Consider the following 22,987-nt stretch of genomic DNA (forward strand, 5'->3'; position numbering starts at 1 on the left):
ATCTAAAGAATAGATTTGATGCACTGAACACCAGTGACTGAAAACCAGAATTGTGGGATGACATCAAGAAAATCATCCATGAAGAAAGCAGGAGGTCATTAAAAATATGAGAAAGAAAGAAAAGATCTAAATGGATGTTAGAAAGGACTCTGAAACTTGCCCTTGAGTGGAGAGTAGCTAAAGCAAATGAAAGAAATGACAAGATAAAAGAGCTGAACAGAATACTTCAAAGAACAGCTTGGGCAGACAAACCCAACTACTATAATGAAACATGCAAAGACCTGGAGTTGGAAAACCAAAAGGGAAGAACATGCTTGGCATTTCTCAAGCTGAAAGAACTGAGGAGAAAAATTAAGCTTCAAGTTGCAGCATTGAAAGATTCTATAGGCAAAATATTGAATGGTACAGGAAGCATCAAAAGAAGATGGAAAGAATCACTATACCAAGAAGAACTGGTAGATCTTCATCCATTTCAGGAGGTGGCATATGTTCAAGAACCAATGTCATTGAAGGAAGAAGTCGAAGCTGCACTGAAGGAATTGGTGAAAAACAAGACTCCAGGAATTGACGGAATACCCATGGAGATGTTTCAACAAACGGATGCTCCGCTGGAGGCACTCACTCAACTATGCCAAGAGATTTGGAAGACAGCTACCTGGCCAACTGACTGGAAGATATCCATATTTGTACGCATTCCAAAGAAAGGTGATTCCACAGAATGTGGAAATTATTGAACATTCCTGGTAGGTAGGACCAAAGGAACAGAATGAGACTTTATTCTCAAAGAATTGTGGTTCTTTGTTTTGTTCAGTCTGGTAGCTCGCAAAGGACCAGTCAAAAAGGCTTGCCTTTACTTTGCCTGGGAGCCTTGGTAGCATAGTGCCTAAGGCATTTGACTGCTAACCAGAAGGCTGGCGGTTCAAACCCACCAGCCACTCTCGGAAGGAAGATTGGGCAATCTACTTCTGTAGTGATACCACCTTGGAAACCCAAGGAGGGGTCGCTATGAGTCGGGTCTGACTCCACCGCGGTGAGTCTGGTTTTTTTGGTTGCTTTGCCTCAGAACTCTCCCAAGGCTGATGAGGTGGCTGTGGGTTGGCAGTAGTGACAAGTTTACTGAAAACAGTTAAAGACAAACGTGTTGATTGCTGCTGCCTGGGGCAGGGAATAACAAATAAGACAAACAATATACTAACCAAAAAACTAGGAAGGAAAAGCTGAGGAATAAGTTGATTTGGGAGAAAGGGGCTTTGAATCTTCCATATATTCCTGGGCATCTAGAAAGTCATATACATGCCCAGGGCTGGATGTATGTTCAGAAAAGATCTGAGAAGGCCCTAAGCTCTCAGCCTGTAGTCCAGTTATTGTTCCCAGGATACAATTCAACAGGATTGCTTAACAATTCTTGTTCAGCTTTTTTTAACATAACATTTGAATTTCTCTTTCTGTGGTTCTCAGTTCAAATCCTGTACTAAAGAATATGTGGCCGGAAGGCAAACTGAGCATTACAGAGGTGACCAAGCGACCTCTGACTGCTGCCACTTTGTTTAAGAATTCTATGATTGCTTTAGTAGACAACCTTGCATCAAAGGTAATTGTTTTCTCTTCTAAATATGTATCTTAATCCATAAATTCCCTTGTGATACATGTTATAGAGAATGCATATGTGATTTGCCTTTTAGGTAATGATAATCCTTACTCTCACTAAAGAATATACGTCGTACTTTCATGCTTATGCAAATAACTCAAGCTATACCTTTTTTTTTTGCAGCATGTAAAAAAAAATTAGCATAGCTTGTTTACAGAAATAACTTGGGGAAGGACATGGTTGTCAACAAATAAAAATAAAAAAACATATAATGGTGTTTATTTGCATATGTGCAGGTTATTTCTAAAACGTTATGATAGAATTTTCTTTTTTTTTTTTTTTCACTTGACTGGGAGAAACCATTGTGTCCCCAGAAATTCATCTTTGTCCCCAGATGAATGCTCTTCTTAAGTTTGGGCTGGAGCTCTCTGGTGGCATAGTGCCTAAGGCATTTGACTACTAACAGGAAGGTTGCGGTTCAACCCCACCAGCTCCTCCTCAGAAGGAAGGTTGGGAAATCTACTTCCATAGTGATACCACCTCAGAAACCCAAGGAGGGGTCACTATGAGTCGAATCAACTCAACAGCAGTGAGTTAGGTTTTTGTTTTTGGTTTACTCTAATGTCATGGTCAAAAGAAGGAGCTCTGGTGGCACAGTGCCTAAGGTATTTGACTACTAACCAGAAGGTTGGTGGCTCAAACCCACCAGCCACTCCATGGAAGCACGACTGGACAATCTACTTCCATAAAAATTTACAGCTTTGGAAACCCAATGGGAGTCACTATGAGTCAGAATTGAATGGACAGCAGTGGGTTGGTTGGTTAGTTTTTTGTTTTTTTTTTTGTCATGGTCAAAAGGAGCTCTGGTGGCCTAGTAGGTAAGACACTTGACTGCTAACTGAGAGGTCAGTGGTTCAAACCCAGCAGCCACTCCATGGAAGGAAGAAGGGGAGATCTACTTCTGTAAAGATATTTACAGCCTCGGAAACCCAACAGGGGTTGCTGTGAGTCAGAAACGACTCAATGGCAGTGAGTTTGGTTTTTTTCTTTTTTGTCATGGTCAAAGGGAAAGTCTTAGTGAGATTTTAAAAACACACACACAAAAACCAAGAAATCAAACCAGTTACCATCCGGTTGATTCCAACTCATGGCAGCCTCATGTGTTTCAGAGTAGAGCTGCACTGGGTAGGTTTTCAGTGACTATGGTCTTTGAGAAGTCGATCACCAGGCCTTTCTTTCAAGGGGTCCCTGGATGGCTTTGAACCATCAGCTTTGTGGTTAGGCACCAAGTACATTTGCTCCACTTGTATATATGTAGCCCTATGCTAAAGACACAACCTGTCAAAAAGAATGTCATTGAGTTGATGGTAATGCACCATCCATATATTGTATTTAGGGAAAAACTGAATAAAGTCAGAGAGAGTTTCAAGAGGAAGTTTAGTATTTAAGTATTATCCTTAGGCTGTTTTAAATAGTTGGAATATAAAAATGTGTTACTGACAATTATTTCTGGTGTTTATTGTTCCTCTGGTGTCTAATACTGCCTGTTGATAACTTAAGTCAATTTTTTCCCCCCCTGAAGAACAGATTTCTACTTTTAACTGCTGCTCTTGACAAGCTTGATAAATGAGGCAACATTCTGGGACTCATTAATTTTAGTTGCTTCATTTTTATCTTTCTCTTCTGGTACTTTTCCTGTGTTTTTTTTTTTTTTTTTTTTTTTTCAAATCAGCTTCCTCTCTAAGAATTTAAATGTATACTGTATTTCTGGCTTCTTCACTGTGAATAAATTAGGCAAATAGCACAAAAACATATCTATTCTTTTAGTCAGGATTCTTTGGCCTTAAGTGACATGAAATAAGTGGAATTTGTTAGCTTATGTATTCATGCTTTCAGAGGGGAAGGGGAAGGACACTGGAGCCAAAGAAGAGAACACCATTAGAATCCTTCTCTTTTATCTGAGCATCTCTCTGCCAGTCAGCTTCAACCTGCTACATGAAGCAAGAAGAAAAGAGAACCAAAAAGGAAGGCATGAGGCAAAAGAAATAAGAGTTAAGCACAGAATTTTATAAAACACATTTATTTTTTAAAATATATTAGACTTAATAGGAAAAATAATCAACTTTTGCTTTCAAACATTGACAGGTAAATATGCCCCTATAAAAAGTTAAAATCCAGAGCCATCTGTAGTTTTTTGTCAGCAACTGCATTCAGCTGCTAATAAGAGAGACCCCAAATTAGTGGCTTAAACGAGAGAGCAGTTATTTTCTCTCTCCTATAAGAGTAGTACAGGAGCTCTGGTGGCATAGTGCCTAAGGCATGACTGCTAACCAAAAGGCTGGCAGTTCAAACCCACCAGCCACTCCTTGGAAGGAAGATTGGACAATCTACTTCTGTAGTGATACTGCCTCGGAAACCCAAGGAGGGATCTCTATGAGTTGGATCCGACTCAACGGCAGTGAGTTTTTAAGGGTTTATATATATCTATATATATATATAAATAGTACAGGAAAAGTTACCCCAGAGCTAGTCTGGCAGTTCCAAAGTTATTAGGGACCTAAGTTCTTTCTGTCTTTATGTTCTACCATCCTGGCACTTGACGTCATCCTCCTAGCCTGAAATGAAAGCTAGAGCTTCCTCCCTTTTTATTTTTTTCCCCATAGATGCAGAAGAAGCATTTAATATACCAACATATATTCATGATTTAAAAAAAAAAAAAAAAACTCTTAGCAAAATAAGAATAGAAGAGAAATTCCTCAAATAATAAAGGTTAAATACCTAAAACCTATAGAATACTTCTTTCTTATGGGAAAACACTAGTGTTCCCTTTAAAATAATGAATAAGATGAAGATTCTGTAGGACAAGAAAAAGAAATAAAATGTGTAAAGATTGAAATGGAGAGCTTCCTTCCTTTTAAAGAGACTTCTTGGAGGTCTCACTCAACACTTTAGCTGCATCTTACTTGCTACACCTAATTGACAGGGAAGCTGGGAAGTGCATTTTTATTCTGGTCAGCAGTGTACCCAGCTAGAAATAATAATTCTGTTTCAAAGTAGGAAAAATATACTATATACACCAAAAAAGAACCAAAACCAAACTCATTGCCATCAAGTCAGATCCAACTCATAGCGACCCCTCCTTGGGTTTCCGAGGCAGTATCACTATGGAAGTAGATTGCCCAGTCTTCCTTCTGAAGAGTGGCTGGTGGGTTTGAACCGCTAGCCTTCTGGTTAACAGTCAAATGCCTTAGGCACTATATTGAATATAGGGTAGGTAATCCAATAGGATGCAGGAAGATGAAGATTGGGAGGATAAATGAAGAAAATGTGTTATATTTAGAATATACAAAATAATAATAGAAATAAATCTAAAGAATTGATACCATAAATGTAAATAGATTAAACCAACAAAGTTGGGGGAAAACACAGCTATATTGCTGCTTACAAGAAACACACCTAAATAATACTATCTACCAAAAAAATAAGAAAGAAAATTCACTGCCATCGAGTCAATTCCAACTCATAACCAAACCCCTCTTTGGGTTTCTGAGGCAGTATCTCTACAGAAATAGATTGCCCAGTCTTCCTTCCAAGGAGTGGTTGGTGGGTTTCAACTGCCAGCCCTCTGGTTAACAGTCAAATCCCTTAGACACTATGCCACCAGAGCTCCTAAATGATGCTATGTAGAAAGGTTAAAAACAAAGTGATTAATAAAAATATGTCAAGCCCTTCCCACTACTCCCCCAGAAAACAACAACAACAATAAAAATAGTTAAAAGCAATATTATTTTGGAGAAAATGGAATTTAAAGCAGTAAGTGTTAATACACGCAAAAAAAAAAGCCATTGCATCAAGTTGATTCCAACTCATAGCACCCATATTGGACAAAGTGGAATTGTCCTATAAGGTTAGCAGCCAAGTCCTTAACTACTGCATCACCAATACAGATGAAGAGACTTTATAATAAAATGAATGCTTTCCTAAATAACTTACAGATTGAAGAGTAAAGCACAACAGAAATTATAAAATATTTGAAACTGCATGGCAAAGACTAAAATTTATAGGATATGCCTAAAGTGATCCATTTGTTATAACTTTATTAATAAACAAAGAACACTGAAAATAAGGGAGTTGAGTTCAAATCAAAACACTAGGAAAAGAGCTCCAAAGAGAACCTAAAGGAAGAAGTAAGAAAATAATTTTTAAATAGCAAAATATAATATAAAGATAAAAATTAATGATATAAACAAACTGTTAATAAGACATAAAAAAAGGGAAAGAAAAAATAATATTATGAATAAAAAACAGGATATAACTTTAGATATCACAGAGATTTTTAAAAGCATGAGAATAATGAGCTATGTGCCAGTGAATTTCAAGTTTTAGAAAAATGTTGTCAAAATTAAGAAGGTATAGAAAACCTGAATAAATCCATAACCTTAAAGGTACTAACTACTCAGTTCAGCCTCTTCCTGCTTTGCCAAAAGACATTACACCAAGATAGTTTTACAGAAGAGTTTTTTACAAAGCCTTCAAGGAACCAGTAATTCCTTCCATACACAAACTGGTTTTGAAGAATGGAAAGAAGAAAGTCCACTGCCCAATACATTTTATAAGATCAAATGACTTCAATACATGGTCAATACAAGAAAATATAATTAGGGATCAGTTTCACTTCTGAACACAGATGTAAAGATCTTGAAAAATATAAAAGTAATGCATTTCTGGCAACATGGTGAATGAGATGCCCACTAAAGCCAACTAAAACATTAGATAAAATATGACAATTAACTTACTCAGTATAGTATGAAGTAACAGGAAAGTATAGAATATGCAGGCTGGGGCTAAGTAAAGGCAGAAGTTGACTGAGTGAAGGGAATGAAGGGAGAAATGAACAGTGATAAATCTGCCTTTCACCCTTGGGAGTTAAAATGGTTAACTTCAAGTATAGTTATTCAAGGCTGGGTTCTTGGAGTGAAGCCCAGGACCTTCCCCAATAAGATGTTTAATAGGAGATTTCACACACACACACACACACACACACACACACACACACACTGGTGAGCCTCTGAAGGGCTAAATCCTCAGTGAAAGGGTAAACTAGAAATAATTCCTCATAAGCTATAAGGAAAACTGCCTATCTTGATTCTTGGCATAATGGCAATGCAGGGACATGTCCCTTGAAAACTGTCATAAACCATCTTTTGTGAGATTTGTAGCCAAAATTTATATTACCTAGATGGCCTGAAAATCCTCAAGCCAACAATTTAGTTTAAACTAAAGTGGTCTAGGACTGATAGTGCCCACAGACATCTGATAGAAGCAAGCACAAAAAATATTTGTGGTTTTGAAGAAACTGCCTGCTACCAAATCTTAAAGAATCTCCACAGATGAAATTCCAAGAAAGATAAAGCGCTCATAGTAAAGAAATCACTGAATATAAAAAATACAGATTTATGATCATTTCTTAGATTGGAATTATTAGAGACAGAATATAAAACAAAGAGGCTTAATGTATTTCAAGAAATAAAAATCCTGAAAATATGAGAAAGAAAAAGGAGAAAATCTGTAGAAATAAATTATTAATTTAAAAATAATTAAAATCTAAAACTTAATGGACAGGTTTAACATTTGTCTAGACTCTGGTAGCATAGTGCCTAAGGCACTTAACTGCTCACCAGAAGGCTGGCGGTTCAAACCCACCAGCCACTCGAAGGTTGGGCAATCCTACTTCCGTAGTGATACTGCCTTGGAAACCCAAGGAGGGGTCGCTATGAGTCGGGGCCGACTCGACGGCAAACAACAACAACAACAACAGACAAAGCTGAAGAGTTAGTGAAATTTAAAAAAATAAAGAAATTATCCAAAATTCATGCAAAGAGACCAATACATGCAAAATATAAAAGAAACACATAAGATAAAATGAGGTCTAACGTGCATCTAATCAGCGTTTACAGGAGAAGAAGAGAGAATGAGGAAGAAGTAAGATTTGAGGTGATATTGCTGAGAATTTCAAGAATGGTGAAAGACATCACTGTATAGAGCCCACAGATTCAGGAAGCCCAGTGTATCCCAAATTGGAAAAAGTCAAAGAAATCTACCTCTTGGCAACTAGGGAACTCCCAGAACATCAAAGACAAGGGAAGTATCTTAAAAGCAACCAGAGAAAAGATAGATTAGCTTCAAAGGAACAGCAGTTAGACTGGGAGAAAATAACTGTAAACCAAAACTTTATACCCAGAGAAAACACACACACACACACACACATGCATATATATATATATATACACATAGACACACATATGTATACATATATATATGCATATATGTATGTGTGTGTATATATATGTATGTGTGTGTATATATACACACACGCACACACCAAAAAAACAAATTCATTGCCATCGAGTCAATTCTGACTCATAGCGACCCCCTTTGAGTTTTTGAGGTGGTAAATCTTTGCAGAAGTAGATTGCCCAGTCTTCTTCCACAGAGTGGCTGGTGTGTTTGAACCACCAACCTTCTGGTTAGAGTCAAATGCCATCGGCACTATGCCCCAGAACTCCATACACACACACACACAAAGAACAAGGGCACAATAAAGAATCTTTAAAAAAAAAAAAAAGAGAGAGAGAGAGAGAATTTTCCAACGTTAAAATCTCACTAAGGAAATTCTAAAGGATATCTGTCAGGCAGGAAAAGAAGATGCCAAAAGACAGTCTGAGATGTAAAAAATAAAAGAAGAAGAATGAATAAATTGGTCAATATGCAGACACATGTAATTAAACTGACTCTAAAAAATATTTTGTGGGCTTAAAAATACAAATTAGAATTAAATAGCGTATATGTTGGAAGGGTGGTAATTGTAGTCCAAGTGTTTACGATCCTCAGGAAGAAGATAAAAATACTTAGCTTTCACCTCTGATGAGTTACTAATACATATTAAAATTTCTAGGGTAACCATGAAAATAGATAGGGCCTGATAACTTCCAAACTAGTAGAGACAGAGAGAGAGAGAGAGGAAAACAATTCTACAAAGCAGGAAAATTAGCAAAAAAAGATAAACAAAAAAAGTTGGGACAAATAGCACAAATTATAATGGTAAAAATAAATCCACATGTATTAGTAATTACATTGAATGCAATAGGATAAAAATTGCCAAACTAGATTAAATAACCGAAAGGAAAAAGAAAACACACACCCACAGCCATTGAGTTGATTGTGACTCATAGTGACTACCATTGGGTTTTCAAGGCTGTAAATCTTTACAGAAGTAGATGGTCCCATCTTCCTTCCACGGAGCAGCTAGTGAGTTTAAACCACCAACCTTCTGGTTAGCACTCAAATGCCTTAGGCACTGCCCACCAGAACACAGATATATGTAAAGAATACAAGTATATGCTATTTATGAGTGATACCTAAACATAAGGACATAGAAAAGTTGAAAGTAAAGGTTTTAAAAGGATGTGAGACAAATTCTGGCAGAATGGGATCACCTTAACTCAATTTCAGGACCTGCAGTAGCTCCGTGATTCCACTCCTGCCAGGGCTGATTTGTTTTCTGCCCACCTTTAACTCCCAGATTCAGCTATTCAGGATTCGAGACCAAAGCCCAGTGCCTCATGCCAGACAGGCCTTGGTTCCAGCTTTATCACCTACCCCCACAAGGTGCTCAGAAGTTACACTCAGCCCATGAGTACCTCTACTAGAGCAACAGAATCATCTAAGACCAAAGCAGGAGCTGGGCTCACCCTGCTAATATGTGAAATACTAATGGCATAGCTTCAGCACCATGGCAACATGCAAGTGGCTACCACATTATGACAAACTGGCAGATTAGTGCTGGCAAAGCAGGTCCCGGATACATACAGTGTCTTCTAGCTTATAAATACTGAGTGGTGCACTTTTACAAATGATTTTTCCACGTACAATATCGGGAGAAATAGGTTAAAAAATGGATAAGAATAAGATCACTATTAACTTTTGCAACTTAACCTTTATAAGGCTCAGAATTTGTCAAATTTAGGATTTCTTAGGTTGAGTCAGTCTGGGTATTTATAAATGAGAGAGGAGGCGGCATTTATAAATTGAGACAGAACACTGATTAAATATAGAGAAAGTGTTTTCACTAGATTCCTTATCTGAGGATTTTTATATTACTAAACAGGATGAAAGGGCTTCCCCCCACCTGTTAGTTGATCATTCACATCTAAACCCGGGTTACCACTTCTGTGCATAATCAGTAAATACTGGTCAAATTCCACTCAACTGGTTTCTGTTTTGTAAATTTCCTTATAATATTCTTCAATGATGCGATATACTAAAAGATCACTTTGCTGACATGATTTCATAAATTACTAAGTTCAAAATCTTTCCTAATTCCCACTGTAATTTTCTCTTTGACTCAAGAGTCATTTAGAAGTATATTTCTTAATTTCCCAACAGATAGGGATTTTCTAATTATCTCTGATTATATTCCTTAGAAATTTGTTTAGTTTTCTTTGTGTACATGTTCTGTTTATACATAAAAATAATTTGCATTCAGTATCCTAGTCCATTTGTTCCAATTTGCCAAACCTTTTATTTTTCAGTTTTTTTCACATGAGAACTTCCAACCTTAAATTAAGGAAGAAAGGAAGAATAAAGACTTTATTCTTAGGTATATCTACTTTATCCACACGCTTGAGAAATTGGAGGCACAGAGCTTAATTTGACACAGTTAACACTGATTATGTCTAGACTTTTTCTCCAGCAAAATGTATCATCTGTGAATTTATTTCTTTAGGAACCTTATTACGTGCGTTGCATCAAACCCAATGACAAGAAATCCCCACAGATATTTGATGATGAACGCTGCCGACATCAAGTGGAATACCTTGGCCTACTGGAAAATGTGAGGGTGCGTCGGGCAGGATTTGCCTTTCGTCAGACATATGAGAAGTTTCTTCACAGGTGAGCACAGACCAAGCAGGAAAACCTAAAAGTGCACTGAAAGTTACCTAGCCCTCCCCATACACAGCCTCACACCAGCCCACATAGGTGATCTATAAGCATTTGTTGAATGAACAAAAGTTGAGGAAATTACAAATATGAAATACCTTCCCAGAATCAGTAGGAGTCCCTGACTCCATGGTTTATGGACCATGTGGAAAAGTTGATTCTGTTTTGGAACGTGTGTGGATTTAGAGGAACACCTGAGTTAGAATCCTGGCCATACCATTAATTCGCAACATGATCTTGGTCTGGAAGTTTAACATCTTTGACCCTATTTTTACATCTGTAAAATGAATATAACAACACCTAGCTCACAGCCCTATTGTTGTGAGGATTAAATTAACCTAAATGACAAGCCTAAGTGCCTGGCACATAATGTATGCCCAATTGATGCTAATTAGCATTACCAGTATTACAGATTATAATAAGATACTAAGTAGTTAGGCATGGAAGCTCTGGTGGCACACTTGACTGCTAACCAGAAGGCTGACAGTCCAAACCCACCAGGCACTCCTCAGAAGGAAGGTTGGGCAATCTCCTTTCATAGTGATACCACATTGGAAACCCAAGGAGGGGTCACTATGAGTTGGATCCGACTCAACAGCACATAACAACAGCAACAACAGCAGTTTGAATCCTGGCTTTATGATTTCTTAGCTGTGTGACCTTGGGCAAATCATATAACTGTTTCATCCTTCCATTTCCTCATGTGTAAAATGGAGATAATAATAGTAACTACCTCATAGGGTTAAGGAGCTCTGGTGGTGTAATGGATAAGGCATGTTGCTGGAGGATTAATTGAGATGTATATTTATTTATTTATTTTTAAGTTTTTATGATTTGGGTGAAAGTTTACAGAGAAATTGGTTTCCCATTCAATGATTCCTACACATTTCATTTTGTGACATTGATTGCAATCCCCGCAATGTAATAGCACTCTTCCTACTTCCTTCCTGTGGTTACCATTTCCCTGTGTCCTCCTTTCCTATCCATTTCTGCCTCTGAGCTTTATCCCTGGGCAAATGCTACCCTTTTGATCTCTTATGGTTGACTGTTCCAAAGAGTATATACCTCCCTGGTGTTACTGTTCACCTCATAGGCCTGTCTATTATTTGGCTGCAAAGGATGTATATATATTTAGAATAAATAAAGTGTGATCCCACTTTTATCTTTGTATGTATGCATGTGTGTTGAGGTTAATTTATGCACGCTGGAAACATTTGGCATATATGTGTGTGTGTGTATTTTCTTTTTCACTAGAAATACATTCCCTTCATATCTGAAAGGAAAAAAAGGAGCCCCTGTAGCCCACTTACTTCTTATGTGTGGTACCCTTGATGTCCTCTGACCTCAGAATTGCTGAAGACTTCCCAAACATTTCTTTTTACCATCAGGAACTTAATAGCAAAATTTAAACATCTTCCCTAATTCCCTTCAGGGTCATGTTAGAAAACAAGGGGTATTTTCCATAATAACAAGAACTTGAGATACTGTCTAATAAAACCTGAGCAAGAAGCATTTACCTGATGTGATCAGTTGAAACAAATTGTATATACTTATTGATAAGATTTATGTTGTTGTTATGTGCTGTTGAGTCGGACCTGACTCATAACGACCCCTCTTTGGGTTTCCAAGGCAGTATCACTACGGAAGTAGATTGCCCCATCTTCTTTCCAAGGAGAGGCTGGTGGGTTTGAACCGCCAGCCTTCTGGTTAGCAGTCAAGTGCTTAGCCACTACGCTACCAGAGCGCCTATATATATATATATTTTATTAACAAATGAGTAAGCAGAATTTAAAACATTGTTCTTCTGATTCCTAGTTGTCAACTATCACTATTATTAACAGTAAATCAATAATTTATTGTTAGTAATAATAATGATAGTGCAAAAAAATGCATTGACCTGTGTCACTTTAGTTTTGTATATTTCACTGTACATAAATTGTATTTCAGTAAAATGTATTTTAAAAAATGTTAAATAAACACCTAAAACATAATAATAATAATAGTAGTTAATAACAGCAATGATATCTAACATTATTGAGTGATTAGTATATGCCAGGTACTATCTAAAAATATATATATATATGATTTTCCTCTTGAAATGCTTTCATTTTCTCAATGAAGGTTATGAGCTGAGATGAGGGTTGGGAGAGGTGGCATAGGAGGTTTGAGGAATGATGAATTATATATATATATATATTTTAGGATAGTACCTGGCATATAGTAATCACTCAGTAATGTTAGATATCATTGCTGTTACTAACTACTATTATTATTTTATGTTTTAGGTGTTTAATTTATTTTACATTTTTTAAAATACATTTTACTGAAATATAATTTATGTACAGTGAAACATACAAAACTAAAATGACATAGGTCAATGCATTTTTTTGCACTATCATTATTATTACTAACAATAAATTATTGATTTACTGTTAATAATAGTGATAGTTGACAATTAGGAATCAGAAGAGCAATGTTTTAAATTCTGCTTATTCATTTGTTAATAAAAAAAATATTTATTGGACAATTCCTATGTTCTGGGCTTTGCAGATCTAACAAAAATGAATAAATATATAAAGTGTAAACAGAAAATTAAAATCCTTTGGATTGGTTGGTCAGAAAAGAAATCAGGGGAGTTAACAATAACAGGAAGGAGCCAGCCTTACAAAGGTCAAAGAAAACAGCACATGGGGAGAGGGAGCAAAGGGGTAAAGGCTCCATTGTAGTTATAAGTGTGGCATTTTAGGTACCAGAAGAGTAGTTCAGTGTAGACAAAGGATGATGAGTAACATGGAAATGGCATGAGATGAGATCAGAGAGATGAGTAGTGCTAAATCATGTCAAACTTTGTAGTCAGATTAAACAGTTCAGATTTTGGCTAAGTATGATAGAAAACCATTGGAAAGCTTTAAGCAGGGAGTGACAGAATTTTATAAATGTTTTAAAGAGACCACTGTGACCTCTTTGTCAGACCCACCAGCCACTCCTCGGAAGGAAGGTTGGACAATCCTACTTCTGTAGTGATACTGCCTCGGAAACCCAAGGAGGGGTCGCTATGAGTCGAGGCCGACTCGACGGCACATAACAACAACAACAACAACAACAATTATGAGTCCAGGAGAGATGGCTTGATGATAGTGCCTTAAACAAGGTGATTATAGCAGATGTGAGAGTAGAGGACAATTCAGGATGTGGTTTGAGGGTAGAGTTAGTAAAACTTGCTCATGGTTTAGATGTGATGAGAGAGAAGTAGAAAAGAATGAAGGATGACAGTAGATTTTGACTTGAGCATCTGGGTGAAGGTAGTACCATTTGCCGAGATAAGGAAGATTGGGTGAGAGCAATTTGGGGAGGGAGGCAAGAAACATGGGAGAGATAAAGTCAAGATTTGTCTCTCAACTCTGTTATTTGAAATACCCCTGAAACATCTAAGTAGAAATAGTAAGTAGGTTATTAGATTTACATACCTGGAGTTCTGAGAAATCGTCCAGGCTAGAGATCTGGGAGTCTTCAGTAAATAAATTATATATAAAATTTTGGGACTGGATAGACAAGAGAAAGGGGCCCATGCCAACATTTCTATTTGTTGTCTGACATGAAATAACCAACAGAGAGATGAAGAAGGAACAATTAATGAAGTAGAAGAAAAACCAGAAGAGGATTATGTCAGAAAAGCCTAAAGAGAATAGAGTTTCAAGGAGAAAAATGCACCTACTATATCAAACACTATTGTGTGATTAAGTAAGATAAAAGCAAATGGTTAACTGTTGGATTTGGCACCATAGAGATCAGAGGAGAAAGGGTGGGCTAGAGTCTGATTTGAACAGCATTAAAAAGTGAAGCAAGTGAGGAGTTGGATACCTATAGACAATTCAAGAATATTGGCTGTGAGTTTGGGAGAAGAGAGAAATGGAAACAGCTGGAGTGGGATGGGAGGTCAGGAGATACTAAAAAAAACAAAACCAAAACTCACTGCCGTCGAGTTAGATCTGACTCGTAGTGACCCCACCTTGGGTTTTCAAGGCAGTATCGCTACAGAAGTAGACTGCCCAATCTTCCTTCCAAGGAGTGACTGGTGGGTTTGAACTGCCAGCCTTCTGGTTAGCAGTTAAATGTCTTAGGCACTGCATCACCAGAGCTCCTCAGGAGATGCTAGAAAATGTTTATATGCAGGTGGGCATGATTCAGAACAGGGAGAAACTGATGATGCAGAAGAGAGATGGAGATGATTATAACAGCAACATCCTTGAGAGGCCAAGAAGGGATGGAATCCAAGCACAGGTGGAAGGGTTGTCACATTAACATAGGAGAAGGGACACTTCACTCACAGCAGCAGGATAAAAGGCAGAGACTATGAGTACAGATACAGAGGGCGGCTTGGAAATTCACAGATGGCAAAGAGATCATTTTCCTCTTGAAATGCTTCCGTTTTCTCAATGAAGGTCATGAGCTGAGATGAGGATTGGGAGAGGTGGCGTAGGAGGTCTGAGGAGAAATGAAAATACTTGTTTTGGAGAGTGGGAAAGCATAGGTTTGAGTAAGAGGTTTCCAGGAAGAGCTGAGTGTCCATTTGAGATTTGTGGTTTTAAACGTAAGGTGAGACAACCCAGCATTGTTAGTTTTTCTCCAGCAGTGAGTATAGGACTGTGTGTATGCACAAGTGAAAGCCATTGCAATTGAAAATTTATGAAAGTACACAGATGGTTTTAATACTTACTAAATGGAGATTCAGAAAATGAATAAAGCTTTATTACAAAATAGCCTGGAAATTTCACATTTAATTTTATACTGATTAAAATGTTATGCTCATAGTTGATCATTTTCCTTGTTGAATTCAGTCTTTAAAATTGGCTTTTCATTTTTATTGAGGCTGGATAGCAAATGTTTTCATGAATAGAGATGTATTCATTCAGAGTCTTGATTTCAAACAGTGTCAGATTCTATCTAGTCTGTTAGAACTCATAGAATTGATTCTAGCAATTGCTCAATCATAGAATTTGTTTTTGTGTTGATGCATATAGATAATCAGCAGAAGCTTAAATATCAGGCTGAGCAAAGTGAGAATGGGCCAATACAGGATGGGACTGAACAGGGAATACATTATCCTAAGATGATAGGCCAGTCATGAGGAGTCATTGAAATGAAGAGGACAATAATAGGCTTGATTTGGAGGAGGTCAAAGAATTTTGCTAGTGCAAAATTGGGTTTCTTTTACTTTTAACTCAAAAGATTTTTGGTATGTTTGTTTGTTTATTTATTTATTGGACATTGAAGTCATGCTGTAGGAAACAGCATCTGGTGAAAATACTCATATATTAAGATTAAGAAGAACATAGGGATTTCTAAGTCCTTTTCTTAGTTTTTTAAGATCAAAGAAGTTATGGTCTTAGTGACACTAGATTGTAATAAAAAGTATGTGTATTTAAAACCAAGCAAATGCATAGCTGTATTATGGAGTCAAAGGGGGGATTCTCAGTGACCCCCAAAGAGGTGAGTCACTCCTGGATACAGAGCAGACAGGAAGAGCCCGAAGCAAGCCCAGGTCACAGTTGTAAGTGAAGTGTATGCTTGTGAGGTTCGAGCTGCCATTCGGAGGCCTTCCCAGCTGCTGTGCTGGGTTCTGCCTCTGCTGTAGAACCAGGAGATTGTCATATGGACCAGGACAAGTCACCACCTCAGCAGCTGCAAAGAAAGAACTATGGGCGTGATGACAAAAAAAGCCACCTTGCAAGAGGCCAAGAAAGACGAAGATGTACACAGAAGGATCCTACAGCAGGAGATGAGAGAACACAAAAGCATCACCAGGCATCTAAGAAAGACCCAAACCATAAAAAAGGGCAATAAACTCAACAAATGAAAAACCTTACCCCAGAGAGTAAGGGACATTAAAATAAACGTATTTAATATCTTTGAGATAAAGAGAGGGCATTAGAATCCTAAAATAGTAAGATGAAGTTAGAAATGAGTAATTATTAAAAAGAATTCATTAAAAAATTTAGAAGTCCTTTCCACTCAGGAAGGGATCAAATCTGGAGATCCTGGATAGAGTGGGAGGGAAAATGTGGAACAAAATCCAAAAACTCAATAATGACCAGAATTACTGGTCAGATGAAATCTGGTGAGACCCCCAATACTATGGCCCTGCAATACATTCTGCACCTGGGTTGGCTCTCAGCCCAATAGTTAACAATATGTACATGCAGACCACTCAACCCAGGATGACGCACCCACATACTCTATGGAAATACATCCCTTAGAGCAATAGACCACGGGACACCAGAGGACAACATTCAAATTGAGGAAATGCAGGACAAACAAGAGTGCATAAATAGGAGGGGCACAGGGGGACGGTTACAGGGTAGGGAGGGGAGGAGACTGGGTTGGGGTTAGACATGGGAAATGGGGAATGAAACTAAATGTACATGTAACATTGAATGTAAAACAAGCTCTTAAAAAAAAAAGATTTAGAAATTGAAAAGCAGATTAAACACAACAAGAATGAATTATCAATAGGGAAATGTGTAAGTAAATTGTATATTCAGGCACTCCTCAGAAGGAAGGTTAGGCAATGTACTTTCGTAGTGATATTGCCTCAGAAACCCAAGGAGGGGTTGCTATGAGTTGTATCCAACTCGACAGCAGGGAGTTTGGTTTTGGAGTTTTATATTCATATTTTGGTTATTAGTCATCATTAAAGAGAATGACTACTTATACAACAACAACATGGATGAATATCTAAAACTTTATGTTAAAAGATGAAGATGATAAACACAAAAGAGTACATACTTTATGCTGCCATTTATATGAAGTTCAGAAGAAGCAAAACTGCTTTATTGTGGTAGAAATCAGATAGTGGTTGCCTTTGGGTCAGTAGAATTACCTAGAAAAGAGTACAGGGGATCTTTCTGAGATGGGGAGGTTCTGTATCTTGATTGAGATACAAGTTTCCTGAGTGTTTACATTTGTCAACACTTGTTGAATCATATACTTAAGTCTGTGCATTTCACTGTATGTAAATATTACTATAATTTTAATTTTTTAAAAAAGCACTAAACCTGTCTTTTTGAAAATGCAAATTGGTGGGCGGAAAAGTCAAGCTGAGGAGTTCTTTCAAAGAAAATGATGGGAGGTAGTAAAGAAGCGTCAAGCTGTTTATAAGGTGGCTCCAGAGTTCCAAGGCCCATTTAAGCAGAAGAAAAGAATAAAGAGAATAAGGAAGAAGCACTAGTTGAACAGTGGCTAGGAATTTTCCTAAACTGAAAAAAAATGATGTGTCTTCAGGTTAAAAGAACACACTGAATGTAAAGCATATCAAAAATTTTTTTAAAAAAATCTGAAATACATAATGTTAACTTACAGCATGTTAGAGATAAAGCAAAATATTTATACCTCTCAAGAAAAAAGAAAAAACTGCCTGCCAGGGAATGAGAATCATACTGATAACAGACTTCTCATTGGCAACGTTTGATGCAAATAGACATAGGAGTAGTGTCTTCCATGTGAGGGAAAATAAACTTTGAGCCTAGAATCATGTTCCATGCCAAATTATCACTCGAGTACAAGTAAAATAAAAACACTTTCTGACAAGGAAGGGCTCAAAGGTTTACTATTCAGAGACCCTCTCTGAAAAATCCTCTGTAGGATATACTTTAGGAAAAAGGAGAATGGATGCAGAAGGGAAACAGGAGATGCAGAAGACGATGTTAATAAAACTTTTTGTAAAATCTAAACAAATATTGATTTTCAGGGAGAAAAAAGTCATAATAATCTGAAACTAAAATTAAAATGAGAGTAGGAAATGGAGAAAAGTAAAGGCTACTGTTTCTGGGAAGGATGTTGTTGTTGTTTGTTGTCGAGTCAGACCCGACTCATAGTGACCCCTCCTTGGGTTTCCGAGGCAGTATCACTACAGAAGTAGATTGCCCCATCTTCCTTCCGAGGAGTGGCTGGTGGGTTTGAACTGCCAGCCTCTGGTTAGCAGTCAAATGCCTTAGGCATGATATAGAGGGTAATTAACTAGATAGGAAAAAATATGTTTATACGTGTTGAACATTTCAAGAAAATAATAATAATAGCTGCTAATGTTCATAAAAAAAAATAACACTCATTGCTGTCAAGTCAATTCGACTCATAGCAACCCCTCCTTGGGTTTCTGAGGCTGTATCTCTATGGAAGTAGATTTCCACTCTTCTTTCCAAGGAGTGGCTGGTGGGTTTGCACCGCCAGCCCTCTGGTTAGCAGTCAAATGTCTTAGGCGCTGCGCCACCAGAGTGCTAACTATATCTCCCCGGCACTGTCTTAAGCACTCTGGCATCACTGAATCTCACAATCACATGAGACATGTAGTTACCCCCATCTTAAGAACCTGAGGAAACTGAGGCACGGGAAGATTTGGTAACTTGTCCCACGTCAGAGCTAAGAAGTAGTGGAATCATATTTGAACTCAGACACATGACTCCTGAGTGTACAGTCTCAAACAGTGCATTGCCTCACAGTCAAGTGAGAGGCAATCACTTGATTCAGATCACAAATCAGAGGAGGAAATAAAATGTGCCCTATTCTTTTTTCCCCCAGGTACAAGATGATTTCTGAATTTACCTGGCCCAACCATGACCTTCCTTCGGACAAAGAAGCTGTCAAGAAACTGATTGAACATTGTGGATTTCAAGATGATGTCGCTTATGGGAAGACCAAAATTTTCATTCGAACTCCCCGAACATTGTTTACCTTGGAAGAACTCCGTGCTCAGATGCTCGTAAGGATTGTCCTCTTTCTACAAAAGGTAATTTTATAATCTCTATATGAATGAGGTCTTGCTTCCATATTCCTAAAAATGTTGTTGAATCTTTAATTTAAGAAGTGTTCATGGATGGTATGATTTTTGTGTCTGTGAGTATGTCAGTGTTATCTGTTGCCTTCACACATGAAAAACTTACTTGGCTGCCTGAATTCAAAATTATTTTATCCTCTAAACTCTTAAAACATAGCTCTTTTCTTTCCTCCTTTTTTTTTTTTTTTCAATTTTACTTATTTTGTTGTTGTTGAGAACACAGCAAAACATAAACCAATATGGCTGTTGCTGTGAACACAGTTTAGGGACACTGGTTGCGTTCCTTGAGTTGTGCCACCATTCTCACCCTCCTTTTCTAAGTTGTTCTCCCCCATTAGCATAAACTCATTCCCCCTAAGTTTTCTATCTAATCTTTCAAGTTGCTGTTGTCGGTTTGATCATATATAAAGAGTTCTTAAAAGAGCATAATGCTCAAGGCAGACTTTTTTTTGCTAAGTAAGCTAAACTATTGTTTGGTTCTAAGAAGATTTAAGGGATGTTTTTGGTTATATTTTTAAAGATTATCTTAGGGCAGTATTTTCAGGAGTTCATTCAGACTCTATGGCTCCAGGAAGTCAAGACCATGAAAATATGAAATTCTGTTCTGCATTTTACCCCTTTTGATCAGGATTCTTCTGTAGAATCTTTGATTGAAAGGTACAGTAATGGTAGCTGTGCCCCAGCCAGTTCTGCTCTCATGGCAAGATACTGCCCTTTTGTCCTCTAGTATTTAAAACTGCAGAGATATCTGAACAGCCTCATTTTTGTCTTAAATGCAAAGAACTTTTTGTTTATCCTGTAATTCAAAAAACTTTCCAGCATGTTTGAAACCACCTCCCTCATCCATCATTATTTTCACCACCATTTGACCCCATGTGTGAAGTGCTGACGTAATGATGCTCATTAGTTCACGTTGTTGTTGTTGTTGTTGTTGTCGTCATGTGCCGTCTAGTCGGACCCGACACACAGAGACCCCTCCTTGGGTTTTCGAGGCGTTATCACTATGGAAGTAGATTGTCCAACCTTCCTTCCGAGGAGTGGCTGATGGGTTTGAACAGCCAGCCTTCTGGTTAGCAGTCAAGTGCCTTAGGCATTATGCTACCAGGGCTCCTTCATTAGTTCATAGTACATGTAATCATTGATCCAGGTAGGACCACCTCACTTCATTCATTGATTCATGTATTTCTTTTTATCCTTCATACCCCTTCTTTTATCTTCCATATGATCCATTTTTAATGTAAAATATATATATATATATAAATTGTGTACCTCTGTGAGAATATGTTTGGGATATTGTTCTGGTTACCTAGTACCGCTCTGACAAGAATATACCACAAATGGGAAGGCCTTAACAACAGGAGTTTATTCTTACAATTTGGAGGCTTTTAGTCCAAGTTCAAAGTGCCAGGCTCTAGGGGCTGGGTGAAAGCCCCTCAACTTTGGGGTCCAGCTCTGCCTCCTACTCCCGGCCCACTGGAGCTAGAGGCATTTCTTCACTCAGACAGCTGCTGGCTGCTGAGGCTGAGAAGCCCCAAGGGTGAAAAAGTAAAAAGGCACAGTCCCGATGTTACCAAACCACACGGCAGGCCATTAACTTAAGTCCATTGTAAGTCCCAAGGTCAGCAGAGCATAACAGGCTACTGAGCAACAACACAGCTACGTGCAGGGTCCAAGCAGGCCATAGGCTAGAGACCATTCTCAAAGCTTCTCCTTATATACAGGAAGCAGACTACATCCCAAAGGCAGCTACTCAGCTGCTTGTGGTAGATCCCACCATAGAGTTGATTGCCAGTCTCATCATGGGGAATAACTACCACCAGCTGCCCAGCCACTCAACCAGGCCCAGCCAAGTTGACACACAAACTGAACTACCATAAATATATACCTAGGGAAAAAAATAGTTGGGTCATAGGATATACACGTACTTAATTGGTGTAAGTAGTGCCAGGTTTGTCTTCAGAATGCTTCTGCCATTGTGTCCACTAGCTGCACATAAGGGCTACTATTGGAATTAAGTCGATGGCAGTGGGTTTGGGGGATATGCCCACAACTCCACCAGTATTAGCCAGCTGCCTCAGTTTTGCCAGACAAATGCTATACATACTTCGTATCTCTCCGACTGCCATTGAATTTGAGCATCTCACTAACCACTTGCTTGATTTTTGTGTTTTTCTATAAACTGCCCATTCATATCCTTTGTCCATTTTTCCACTGAAGTTGTTATATTTTTTTTTGTTGATACAGAAGTTGCTTGAGTATTTTAGATCCTAATCTCATATGAACTTTAGACATTATATTCTTCTATTTTGTAGGTATTGTAATTAACTTTCTCCATGATATCCTTAATTGAATAGAACCATTCATTTTAACAGTTAAATTATTCAATTTTTTTGCCTTATACTTTATGCTTTTGGAATTTTGTTGAAGAGGGCTTTCCTTGTCACAAAGATCTTATATTTTCTTCTATGAGCTGTATTGTTTCACCTTTCATGTTTGGGTGTTTATCCATTTAGAATGCACTGATGTATGTGGTTTTATATAGGAATCCAATTTTGTTTTCCTCCATATGGTGAGCTGGTTTTCTCAGTATCATCTACTAAATAATCTGTTCTTTTCCCATTGAATTGTGATGTCATTTTTATAATACACTAAGTTCCCATATATATGTGTCTGTGGGTGCTCGATTCTGTTCCATTTTTCTAATTGCCTGTTTTTGCACTAATACTACACACTTTTTATTGTAGCATGTCTTAGTGTATGGTAGGATATGTCCACCTTCTATATGCTTTTTATTAAGGTTGACTAACCTAAACACACACCTTTATTCTGCAATATAAACTGTAATACGTGTTTGTTGAGCTTGTTAAATTGAACAGTAATCTTTATTAGAATTAATTGAAGTTTCTGATTAATTTGAGAGGATTAACATTTTTACGGTATTACACTATCTCATTAAGAGCATAGAATAGATGTATTTAAATCATGTGCATAGACTTTTAGACTTTTAAAGGTTGTTTAAGGAGAGGCCTTATGAAGTCATTGTTAGTTCCCAGATATATTATTGTTTCTGCTGCTACTGTGACTTTTTCTAACATGTTCACCCTGGCAGTGTTGATAGAGAGAAAAAGATACTGACCTTTGTTGGATTATGTATATCTATAAGGAAACGTTTCTTGAGTCATATTTGTTGATTCTGTTAGTTTTTCTAGGTTAATGATTATATCATGTGCAAATAAGGAACATTTTCTCTTCCCTTCCATCTGCCAAGGTGTATCTAAGTGTTGGTCTTATTTCATTTATTTTGGCTGGAACTGAGAAAAGTTCTCATATATGTGCTATGAAAGCAAGCACCAGTAAAACTCTTGGATTGGAATATTAAAATCTGTTTCATCCAAAAAACGTTTCCTTCTATTTAGTGTTTATTTCTTTTCTTTAGTTCTGTTTGCTTTCTCAAGAATGCTTGTAAATCTATCACAAAAGGACAAATATTGTATTAGTCCGTTATTGTGAAAGTTAAGGAAAGGTTTATATATTGGAGGACATTTTCTTTGTTGGTTACCAGGGGTGGG

General features: G+C 37.6%; 1 protein-coding gene across 1 annotated transcript in view; it reads left to right on the forward strand.

Annotated features, from left to right (window-relative positions):
• MYO1D (myosin ID) overlaps positions 1-22,987 on the forward strand; it is a 431,366-nt gene that overhangs the window by 161,787 nt on the left and 246,592 nt on the right. Inside the window, exons 13-15 of the mRNA XM_042780479.1 lie at positions 1,459-1,591; positions 10,374-10,540; positions 19,163-19,370. Of these exons, the coding sequence (XP_042636413.1) occupies positions 1,459-1,591; positions 10,374-10,540; positions 19,163-19,370 (508 nt within the window). The remainder of the gene's footprint in view (positions 1-1,458; positions 1,592-10,373; positions 10,541-19,162; positions 19,371-22,987) is intronic.

This window comes from Orycteropus afer, unplaced genomic scaffold (assembly GCF_000298275.1).
Source record: "Orycteropus afer afer isolate SDZICR_OR568_19922 unplaced genomic scaffold, OryAfe1.0 scaffold00042, whole genome shotgun sequence".
Lineage (NCBI taxonomy): Eukaryota > Metazoa > Chordata > Mammalia > Tubulidentata > Orycteropodidae > Orycteropus > Orycteropus afer.